We start from the raw sequence: 11,649 nt of genomic DNA on the forward strand, positions 1-11,649 counted from the left end.
GGACCAGATGATTTCCAGAAGTCACTTCCAAGCTAGATGAGTCTGTGATTCTAAAATCAAAGCAGCTTTCTCAAATAATGTAGGGATATGTAGAGATGGTTCACGCTCTACACATTTTAAGAATTTATGCATCTACTGAGTCTCTTTCAATTAGATGAAATCAGAGTAATAAACAGGTGTTTTGGATTTGCATCATAAAACAAGTTAATTTTTCATAATCTTTTCAAATAAAATCCACATGATATTCACACCTATGAGCTAATGAAGAAGATTTTTTTTTTCTAGAAATGTCAACAGTATGATGGTTCCTTTTTTTCTTTTTTCCCCTTTTTAGTACTTCTTTGCCAAAATAGAGCTCTTCTGAAAAGTTAGATAAGAGGCAAGGCATTTATGAAATAGGTCTGAAATGCTTTCGAGGTTCTTTAAACCTGGCTTTAGTTGAAATTTTCAAGGAGTGGTTATCTGTTACTGTGAACAGCAATTGTAAATGTCTCTTTTGAATCTATTAGAACAATAATAAAGATTACAGAAACTGCAAGACTTATTTAAATTTTATAATTTATAATAATGGAAGAATATTTAACAAAAAAAAGTCCTTGATTCAGACACAGCACTTTTAATAGTGAGGCGCTCAATTTCAAACACACTTAATTGGTGTGTGTGAAATTGCTAAGTCATCCCAGCCGTGCTTCTTAAATACCCTTTTCTCTGCCTCTCTTCCTAACTGTTTCATAAGCCAGTGTTCAAATGAAGGTCCAGCATCCAACTGCTTCATCTTTGTTTCCATGTGAATAGTTTTCTGTGTAGAGACCTACATTGCCACCAGCCTTTCTGTCCTTCACATACAGACGGTGCTTCATGAAACTGAAACACCTCCATTACTTTGTTCAATTTATTGGGAAAAACATGCATGCAGGTCATACCTATTTAAACTCAACAGAATTAACAGTTTCATATGTGACTTGGCCTTAATCCCTTTATTCCCCACAAGCCACGTTTTTTTTTTTAATGGTATTTTGTGCTTTAGTAGTCTGCACCTTCACTGGAGTTTGTGCTCAAAATTTGCATTTATTGAAGTATTTGCTGTACCAACGTCATTATTCCCACTCCTCAGTTCGTTCCTGCATATTAGCAGAGAGGCACTAAAGGAGACTGTCCAGTAAAAACCATCATGGGAGGAGCTGTGATTATTAGTCTTACTATAGTCTCACTTTCAAGCAACTGAAAGATATATTAAGTACAGATATTATCATAACACACAGTGTAGAAAATCTTTTTGTTTAATGTTATAACCCTATTCAGTAAAACTTTTTACTAGAGCTAAGCCTATGTGATATGTTTCTATAAGAATTCTTACTTCGTTTTAGAAACTCATGTTTCTGTCAGACAGAGGTAACAGTTTGAGTTTGCCTCTGGGAATCTTTCTTCACATGAATGATTTTTCTTTTCTAGGAAATTAATTCTGATCAGGCTACACAAGGAAACAGCACTGAACGTGGGAAAAAAAGAACAGCAACGGCATCTGGAACTGAGAATATTCATCAAAAAGCAGAAGAAAAAAATGCAGATGAAACAGGACCATCACTCGCAGCAAAAACCAGGAGAGGGCGTCCACCCAAACCTGAACCTCAGGGTACCACTGCAAAAAATGAGGAAACAAATAAACCACCTGTCAGGGGAAGGAAAAGGGCAGCAGTCAGTCAAGAAAGTCCAGGAAGTTTAGAGGCAGGTAACGCCAAAGCACCAAAACAGCAAGACACAGCAAAAAAGCCTGCAGCAGCACAGAGACAAATTGATCTACAAAGGTAAAAATGAATAAAATTAAAAATACATTTCAAGGTAGACCGTGAATTATGCATTTATACAATTATAACAGATCTAGCATATTTTAAAGGGCACAACTAAACCATGGTAATTTATAAACGCCATGGTTCATGGTTCAACATAAATATTTATCTTCTGTTTTTTCAATGTAAGTGAAAGGGTAACTAGGATTAGGGGAAACTGAAGTTGTTCTCTCAGAGCAGGATAACATAAGCTGTTTTCACCAAATTTTATTTTTTGAATGTTGCATCTTGGTTCGGCCTACCAGAATTGCTGTGTAAAAGAACCAAGAGTTGAGGGTCTTTTAGTGCATTCATTAATAACAGATATACAGGAACGAAGGCTTGAAAACTGACCATCTTTAATGAACAGAATAAATTGAAATTCTAACTGTAATTAGTTTCTGATATTTTGGATCTGATGCTTGTTTAATGTTAACAAAATTTTAATATATTAAGTAAATCCACAGCAGAATTTGAAACTGTAATCTAAAAACCAGCTCTTGGGTGATTTATTTTCTGTCCTCTAATGTTGAAATGTGTTAATTTGATTTCCAATATAACCAAACCACAAATGCAGGAAAAAACACTGAGGAAGTTTGTTTAGCTGAATCAGATACAATTGTCATTTTAATGAAAAAGTGTCCAAAGTTGTAGAGCGATAAGGGGTAAGGTCAGCAAACCAGCATGCTGGAAGAAATCTCAATTTAATCTAACGGAAGTATGAATAATTGGACTGATTGATTTCTAGAGAGATTTTGTGAAACTGAAGGTGTTGCAGAGCACCTTGATCAAAAACGAATTACCCTTTTCCTTTCACAGCAAGATTCACGTGCTAGTAAATTGGTCAGTCTTTCAAGAGAATAGTATTTGTGTACTGCCTTGCAATGCTTGTTTTATATGTCAAATTTATTTAAATCTTCATTAAAAAAATTGCTCTACCCATAGCCTTACGTAAACCCCTTGTATAAGATAGCTTTTATGAAATACGCAATACATCAATGTTTCTTGGAAAAAATACCAAAACAGTGTTAACGTTTTTCAGAAGTCAGGTGCTTGGAAGTGATGGAGATTCACTGTTGGAGATAGACTCAAGTCCAGGATATTCCCAGAATACAATGGATCTTTTTAAGGCCCGTGAGAGCAGCCAGGAAGATACTGAGGATACAGAGATAGCAGAGGGAGACTTCCTTAAGGTGTAGCAGACATCTTACATAGGACAATCCTCTCGTTACTTAAACAATAGAGAATTAAAGAAATTTGTCTTTCATTTCTAGAAGAATGTATATAAAAAATACTTACATTTAGGTTTTTTTTGCTTTTACGTAGAAACGTACAAGTTAGTGTAAAAAATTCAAAAACGAAGTAATATTGGCTTTTAAATTAAGGCTTTTTCTATGAACCTGGGTATTTACATACAGTAAATTAAAACAAGATTATCTTTATTATTCTCTGATTCCAGTGAAAGCTATGAATAAATGTATTTCTGTTTGAGAGAATTTACGGAATTATCATAATTGAACTTGTGTAATTTCAAGTTTATCAGAAAGTTATGCTATACATGAGGAAATTCAGTTGTATTGAATTAATTACATAGTAGTTGAGAAGATAAAAGCTAGAGCTGGAAGACTCACAGTGTAAAGAATGTATAAGCTAAAATGTAAGCAATATAGGTAGGATTTTGATTCAGAATCAGTTGTCATTTCCTTGTCCTTACGATTAACTTTTCTTTCCTTCTCTCCCCCCAAAAAGGTAAAAAGAAAACTCACTCGAAAAGGGAGGAAATGAAGGCCAAATAAAGGCATGCTCCAAGCTTCTGCAAAAACTAGGATTCAGAAATTTCCTGTACAGGAACTGAAATTACTTCAAAACACACAGCTTTCAGCTCTGAAAACAGAAGGAAAACTATGCTTCCCTTTCACGTGAAATTAATCCTTCTCAATGGAAATGTAAAGCAGAAACTCTTGAGAAAGAGGCTAAAAGCATCTGTACTTATTTCCCCAGAGACTTTTTTTATGAAAAGTCAATAATTAAGCAAATTGCTTAACACTTGGTTCCAGTTCCTGCATTCTGGAGTTTAAAAGTGTATTTACACCATTAATTTTTCATGCTGCATTTTTTTTTAAAGGAAGTCAGAGGAGGTCCTTACACTGACATTGAAAATTCATGATCCTAGAGCCAGGTATTCCCATGTTTCACAGAAAAAGTAGAAGTCTACTGAATGGATTTTAAACAAGACTAAAGGAAAAAATTCACAAAAAAAATTTTTTTTTTGCTTTACTTTTGGAGACTGTTTTATGTATAATTCTTTCTGCCTGCCTACTTTTCTGCAAAAATAAGATGTACAGATTTCAGTTCCCTGCTATGAAAAGTCATGTGGTGGCAATTTTATAAATGTTGCTTTCTGATTTTTATCAGAGTGGGAAAGTAATCACTTAAAATTATTATTAATTCGCAAGTAGACATTTCATTTTTTAATTTTCCCTCCATTTTAGTTTAATATAATTTGCAATAAATGTACATATTGATGTTTGTTTTATAAAAACATATATCACTTTTAAGTGTTTTTACTCCTGCGGTTCTGTTGGAATATTCTAAATTTTAAAGGAGTAAAGACAGTCCAGCATTTGATTTTATAATGTTTGTCACCAGATTTTTATTATTGATGTAAAGAAAAAAAAAATCGATTTTTAAAAATAGTTGGACTTTGGCAGCTTTGTAAGGAAAGTTGGAAATGTTTAGGATTGCTCTCAATTTTAAGCATCGTGCTGATTGGAAGTAAGTCTGTTTTGCATTTTGTCTTCCTGTCCAGGCTCATTTTTTAACGTTTATTTTAGAAGATTGTTGCATCAATATTATGTTTCCTGGCATTGTTCAGCATAGATAAAGTGTACACTTTTATGTACACACGATCATATTTAAGTTTGTTGCATAAAATAAACGCTTCTAGGTGTCATGTGGCAGTCTTTTTCTTTTCGTAATTTCTCCCTCAAAAAAATGACTTGCTCTGTATCCATGCATGGTCCTGGGTATTCATAGAAATAAGACGTTGAGCAAAGAAGTTGTAATGCAGACAGCTATGTAGTTAAAAATATAACGTTTTGAGGTGAAATTATGGTAGTTATCTAGTAAAGTTGCATGGGAAGAAGGGGCTCGGTCTGCAGATCAACCATGAGCAGTGCACTTTGTTTCCCTGTGCATCAGTTCCCTGTTGCTTTTTTGCAAATAGTTTTGAAATCCCTTGGTGCACTGTAGAGGAGTTGGATATTTTGGACGTAAGCTGAGGATTACTTGCTGTCCTGAAATGGATAGGGTGTGGCTGTGTGCTGTGAAGCAGTGACTGAGGCTGCCTTATCCAGCATTTCATTGGTGTTACAGTTATTTTTTTCTCTGTACCAGAGAAAATAAACTCTTTGCGTGGAAATGTGCCTAAAGCAAGCAGATGCTTTGACTTGAAGGATTTTAAATACTTTCTTATTTTTAAAATACTTTCTTATTATTAATTAAATACTATTTTATTTTAAATACTGGGGAGGGACTGGGAGATTTGAAAAGCATTTAATTACACATTGGTCCATCAGGGTTTTGATATCTAAAGCTGAAATATTTTTACAATTTAGATTTACTGATCATTACACAGTTTTTGGTGCTCTGGTCAAATACTTCCTTCATGGAGACGATGTGCTGTGTTGATTTAAAACTATTTTTAAACTTTTTTGTTTATTTTAGAAATGAGCTCTGGTACCTGGTGATGTGCATCTAACAGTGATTTGAAATCTGGACTTGACAAATCTTGCAAATATTCAGAATTGTTTCAAAAAGCTATGATTTTTGTGAAGAGCATTTTGGGGGGGGGGGGGGTCAGTTTTTAGTCAGTTTAAATGTCAAGTAGATGAATCCAGATGATGTCAATGAACCATCATCAGAATAACTCAGAAGGTGTTTGTGGAGGTTAGATGGTTCAGTGCCATTCTCAGAGCAAGGTTTTTCAGGTGTCTTTTTAGAGTTAGTTTCTTTCTTCTGTTTTCTTTACGGGACACGAGACTTACTTTTGTATGGTGACTTGCCAGTATAGTCGAAGAAAATTATTACGTTCATGCAGCAAATCAGGCTGGGCGTAATTGGCTGAGCAAAAACACATACAGGCTGTAGGAAAAAGTCTCCTAATGGTGCACTGGTTTGTTAAGGGACCTTGCCACAGGCAAGGCTATGTGCGGAATTTCTCTGCCTGCCCCCTGCTGCTCCTCACCAAACTCCTGAGCGTACACGTGGTAAAACTCAGAGTTATCTCAGGGGTGAACATCAGCCTTTATAACAGTTACAGGGAAGTACAGGTGTAATTTTATACACACAAAATGTATGCATTGCTCATACTCTTTCTGAAGTTAAAACATAAAAATCTGTTAGTGTAGAGCTGTGGAATTGAAGGCAAATTATTGCAAAGAAGATGTTTATTTGGTAGTTGATCACACATGAGCTTTAAAATATTTTACATAAGAATGGGGATTGTCTCGTTGTAATAAGAGCACTGATGCTCTGAGGTTTTTCACTTTTAATGTGTGATAAGGAATAAAAGGAAGCCCGATCAAAATGTAGTGCATATGGCTTTTATCCAGGGTAGGACTGAGGTGTTGAGGTTTCACATTCAGTTCCATAGCCAGAGCTAAGTTATCATCTTTAAGTTCCCATCTTCATAAAAGTGTGGCTTTGTTTCTTAGCGGACATACATTTATTTCTGTTGCTTTGTTTCCTCTGATTCCTAGACTGTATGGCTCTTGTAACAATGAGAGTAAGGCTGCTCTGGGACCATCCTCTGTAAATGGAGCAAATTAAACCTGTACCACTCAACAGAACCGAATCTGAACAGTTGGTATAATATTTCTAGAGCAACCTGGTGTATTTCTTACACAGGAAGAATAATATGCATTATGAATCTTCTCGGCATGTGTTGTGACAAGCCTTTAAACTTTAGAATTGCTATATAACAACAAAACAAATCCTTATCTAAAATGGACTTCCGGACGATAGCTGCTTAGCACACATCATTGGGCCACGTTCAACGTCAGACTGGCTGTGGAGTTTCATGTTGACTGATGGGGCTCTTGTAGCAGAACTGTCTCGTCTAAAGATCCAGGAAGATTTGGGATTGCCAAACGTTTGCAATGCACAGGACACTTGCTGCTTAAAGAAATGGACCGTGATGATCCTAGTTCACCTGCACGTGTGCTCCATGGTTACGTTATCAGCAGTAATAGATTCATTTGTCTGTGTGCAGAAGTCAAGTCGCAAATCAGCGCTCAAGGAAATAGCTGAAAGCAGTTGGACTATAAAGCCTGCTCGCCAGCCAGGCGTGCACGGCTGATAACCAAAATTGTTCACAGACCAGCTGGTCTCAGCCAGAGGAATTGTGTCACGGTGCAGCGGCAGGTATGCATAGCCAACAGCAAAGTGTCACACAGCAACTTAAAAAGCAGCACGTGGTACGTCCCTGGAAGCCTTCTCCTCCTCAGGTTTCTGACAAAGAGAATCATCCTGCCCCGCTGCCTGGGGTGCTCAAGGGGTAAGAGGGAAATTCAAACCAAAAGAATGTTCTCTTGGAGGAAAATACTCCTAAACTTCAAAGACTAGTAACAGCTTCCATTTTCGAAAGAGTTTTAAAGCCTGGCATTCCCTGGATCCATTTGTCTTGGTTCCTGGAAGGAAGCAAACAAGATCAGACTCCCGCAGGAGAACTTGCAAGTCCTACTACAGAAGCAGAGATAACAGCCTCCCCTCCCCTGCTGCATGGACTGGGTCAGGCGAGTGGATCCATGGGTACAGCACTAAAAGCCTGGCAAAACCGCTCAAATTTACAACCTCATGCTGTCCTTTCTCCTTAAGCCACACACCCAGACATCTGCCTCTCGTGTTTCAAGCATGGTGCGACTTTATTTCAGCCAAAGCCATTCCAGAAATTGCATTAGCATCTCTCTAGCTTTCCAGCTACCTTTCTTTTCAGAGCTGGTTTTACAGTACTGTGCTTACTTTCCCACTGATACAAATTCCTCATGATGGAGCAAGGGCTTTTGTTCAAGAGCAAAATTTCATATTCCTGTAGCTGTTACCACATGAGAGACAAAGGGGGTGAGTTACCCCATTTCTTGCTTTAATCTGAGTACAGAGCATCTTCTGTTTCTGACTGAAGATGGCGAGTCCCACAGTTCCATCAGTCATGTTTCAGCACCAAGTCAATGTTTGAACCCACAAAGTGCCTACTTTCACAAATCTGACTTTAAATACTTAGCAGAAACATCTCCCACTCTTCTCTGAGTCCCTTATTTTATACGGTTCTGAAGGAAATGGTGAAGTTTTAGGCAACTGTAGCTGCTTGTAAAGAAGTAACTGATCTGGGGGGACCCCAGCAAGAGGCCAGCTGTTCCAGTTCAAATAACCTCCTTCACTCGGGTCACAAAGCCAAAGCAGCAGGCACACTCACCCCATTAATTGGGAGAAGCAGCGACACCTGAACTCAGCTGGAGTCACATTTGCCTAAAGACAGTGTGGCCATGTTCCTCAGAGCTGTGGTGTCGCTCACAGGTGTTTGATGCAAACTGTACTTAAGCTGCATAATTTAGGGAGCTGCTGCCTGTGCCAGGCAGTGTAAAAGTCATTTTAGTGTTGCTCTGGGAGAAGCCTTCCTGCTTCACCTGATGGAAAGGTCCTGCTCACCTGTAGAAGCATGACTTCGCTCAGTTTCTGCTTGGCAAAGGACACGACAAACTTCTGAACCACTCAACTGCACAGAGGCTGGGTGCTGTCAGCCAACAGGAGGCAGAGTCAGGACCTGCTGTGACCCCGCTAGCTTCAACAAGAAGCCACGCCGCTTTCAACCCGGTGGATTTATCACTGCGCAGCTCGATCCACAGCCAGCAGAGCTGAGACATCTGTGGGCAGCCCAGACAGTGCCGTCGGGTCCTTGTGGAGGAGGGACAGCCATCAGGAGACCCGTCTGTTCTTCAGTGGGAGCACAGAGTTATCTGGGCTGGTCTGTAACTCGCTGAGAAGTCATGCTGGCAGCAGGGCAGTCTGAGCAGCAAGGCAGCTGCGGTACGAAGCATGACCGAACAACTTTGCATACCCTGCGCATCCTCCACCCATGACAAGACTGTTATTTCAACAGCCACAAGAGCCCAGCTGTGTGTTCATAATGCTGCAAGGCAGGCGGGCTCCAGAACAAGAAAGACACGTTTTGCTCCTTAAGTTCAGGCATTTAATTCTTCTCTCATTGCCCAGGAAGCCGAGACTGATGTTTGCTGACCCTGATGCACCAAAGCTTGTGAAGCAAAAGCTGGACTAAGATCACAGCAGTCCCAGACGTGAGCTGAGTTGTTTTGGTGCTGGGTCTGAGTGCTCCACAGCAGGTAGGTATCGCTGTCTGCTCTAGAAATTTCATCGGCAATAATCTGATTTCTTTCCTTGGTGCAGCATAGTTGTGGAGGTATTGTCTGGCCGGGCAGCTGGCTCGCAGCCTGGCACCCTTCCCCACAGAAAGCTGGGATGCTCGGGATGTTTTGGGGTAACACTGGCATCTCCAGGGAAGCTGATTTCTGTGTCTTCCCACCCTGTCTGGTTGGGGGAGGTTTCTGTCTGGTACACTCGCACATAGCTGCTGCATAAAACTGATTCTTGTACTTTGACAGATCTCTTTGCTTCATTACTGAAAGCCTTTCTAGCCTCGAGTGTGATCTCAGTCAGACCCACAAGCGGTGTTCAAGTTAAAGGCTGGGGTTCGCGGGGCTGGTTGGAGTTGGTGACGCAGAGCAGTAAAAGACCACAGAAACGTGATATGGGTAAAGTAGAAATTAAGAGATGGTTTCTAACCATCTAAACAACAGAAATTTGGAAGAACCTTCTAAAAGAGGAATAGGTTTAAGATGGATTTATATAAGCCTCTGAATTTGACATTATGGGGGCCTGTGACACACAGGCCTGGACTTGATCCCGCTGTGCTGCACCTGCAAGCTGCAGTGACAGCTCCATCTCGCCTTGCACCACAGGCACCGAAAGCACTGGGCAAGGCCTCAATCCACCCAGAAGGGTTTGCAGTGTGTGATGCTCCAAACTATCTGATACTTTACAAATAATAAAAATGCTTTCCTTAGAAAACATTTTATTTAATCCAGGTCTTTCAAGCATTCCCTTCTCTTCTGTGCCTAGTAGCACTATTAGGAGCAAATTCTGTGGGGCTTCTGTCACTTAAAAAGATGATTTTTCCTATGTACCCCTGAAAATCTGTCTGTACTAACTTGTACGTTTAAACTGCAGTACAGCTTTTAGTCATTTTGATCCAAACACACTTTTTTTTTTTTTTGCCTAAAAGTTCAATTTCTCACACCAGTGTTTTGCACGTGCTCAATTGGATGTTGGAGAGATGTGCTTAACTTAATATCCCTGCTCTGAGTTAAGGTTTGGAGTCCCTGCTTTTAAGGTCATTGCGAGTTATCCTAGGCTAATGGTGACGTTTGCTCTCGGTATGACAGCATTCGCTTTTGATTTCTGTGGTGGTTTTCCAGAAACCAGAGGTGAGGTGGTGTTTGTGTGAGTTAGACTGGAAACACTGGGTAGGCCTCAGCTGGAGGCTGTCCCCAAACTGGACATGTTCCTCCCGGCTGTGACAGAGCCACACTTGTTCCTTGCCATCATTCGGAGCACGAAACTATCCCAGCTCAAGTAGATTGGTGCTGGCTGGTCTTTGGAAACAGGGATCAGGGATCACTTCATTGCTTTGGGGGTTTCTGCAGCCTTCAGGCGGCTAGGCAAGTAAAACAGAAGCTATCTATCTCCTCCGTAAAGTCCCATTTATCTTTCAAATGGTTCAAGAACATTGCAAGGCCCATAAGAGAGGCTGGACAGCAAGTTTCTCTGACAGGAACCATACTGCATTCAGCTGCCGAAGCCAAAAAAATGGCAGGGTCCGTCCCCCAAAGCCCAAGGGAAGTACGACCATGCTCAATTTTGGCTGTGTCACCAGAGGGCGGAGGGTGGCAGGGCGGGTTGTGGTGGCACCACCTGCTCCTGTGCTCCCCGGGCTCAGCCTGCCCCTCGCCCCTGCACCAGGGCACGATTCAGGATAACAGGATTTAAAACTCTACTTTTCCCACAAGGAAACCTACTCTGAAGAGTCCTCCCTATTTCAGCACAGGTTTCTTCTGTTATTTTCTCCCTTCTTCAAGTAGGGAGTTGTTTCTCACAGCGTACCCCTCTGCGCTGGTCAGCTGCACGTTACCTTGATGTCTCCCCAGCTATTGGCCCCAAGCAGCCACCTCAGGACCTGCCAGCCACTGGATGGCCAAACTTCCAAATGCTGTAGGGAAATGTTCTGGCCACAGGGCCTAATCCACCTGATAAGCACCTGATAGGAGAAGGTAAAGAAGTGGTGCCAGGCTCTTCTTGGTGAACACACAAGAGGCAATCAGCACAAACTGAAATACAAGAAATTTCATTTAATTGTTAAAAAAATATTTTAAAAAAATCATTTTTATTGTGCCGATGACACATTGCCATGGGTTGCCTAGAGAGGCTGTAGGGTCTCCTCCTTGGGGATCTCCAGAAGCTGCCTGGACATGGTGCTGGGCACCCTGCTGTGGGTGTCCCTGCTGGAGCAGGGGCTGGAGCAGGGGCCTCCAGAGGGCCCTGATGGCCTCACCATCCTTTGATTTCAGTATTGGGCTCTTTAACATGACAACAGTTCTTACATACAGCATTACTTGCTGTTCTCCTAGTATTCAATACGCAAAGTTGTGCCAACAGCTTCAGCTCCAAGCAGCTCCTTTCCCACTGATTTTCT

At 40.6% G+C, this 11,649-nt stretch overlaps 1 protein-coding gene across 5 annotated transcripts in view; it reads left to right on the forward strand.

The window, feature by feature from the left end:
• The window catches only part of PDS5A (PDS5 cohesin associated factor A), a 79,242-nt gene extending 74,466 nt beyond the window's left edge, over positions 1-4,776 (forward strand). For 3 of the 5 annotated variants that reach the window (XM_040555397.1, XM_040555400.1, XM_040555399.1), the window contains exons 32-34: positions 1,453-1,805; positions 2,869-3,019; positions 3,576-4,776. In XM_040555397.1, the coding sequence (XP_040411331.1) occupies positions 1,453-1,805; positions 2,869-3,019; positions 3,576-3,611 (540 nt within the window). In that variant the 3' untranslated portion in view covers positions 3,612-4,776. The remainder of the gene's footprint in view (positions 1-1,452; positions 1,806-2,868; positions 3,020-3,575) is intronic. The other 2 variants (XM_040555401.1, XM_040555402.1) reach the window with 1 other exon arrangement.
• Positions 4,777-11,649: the final 6,873 nt, after the last annotated feature.

This window comes from Cygnus olor, chromosome 4, assembly GCF_009769625.2.
Source record: "Cygnus olor isolate bCygOlo1 chromosome 4, bCygOlo1.pri.v2, whole genome shotgun sequence".
NCBI classification, from domain to species: domain Eukaryota; kingdom Metazoa; phylum Chordata; class Aves; order Anseriformes; family Anatidae; genus Cygnus; species Cygnus olor.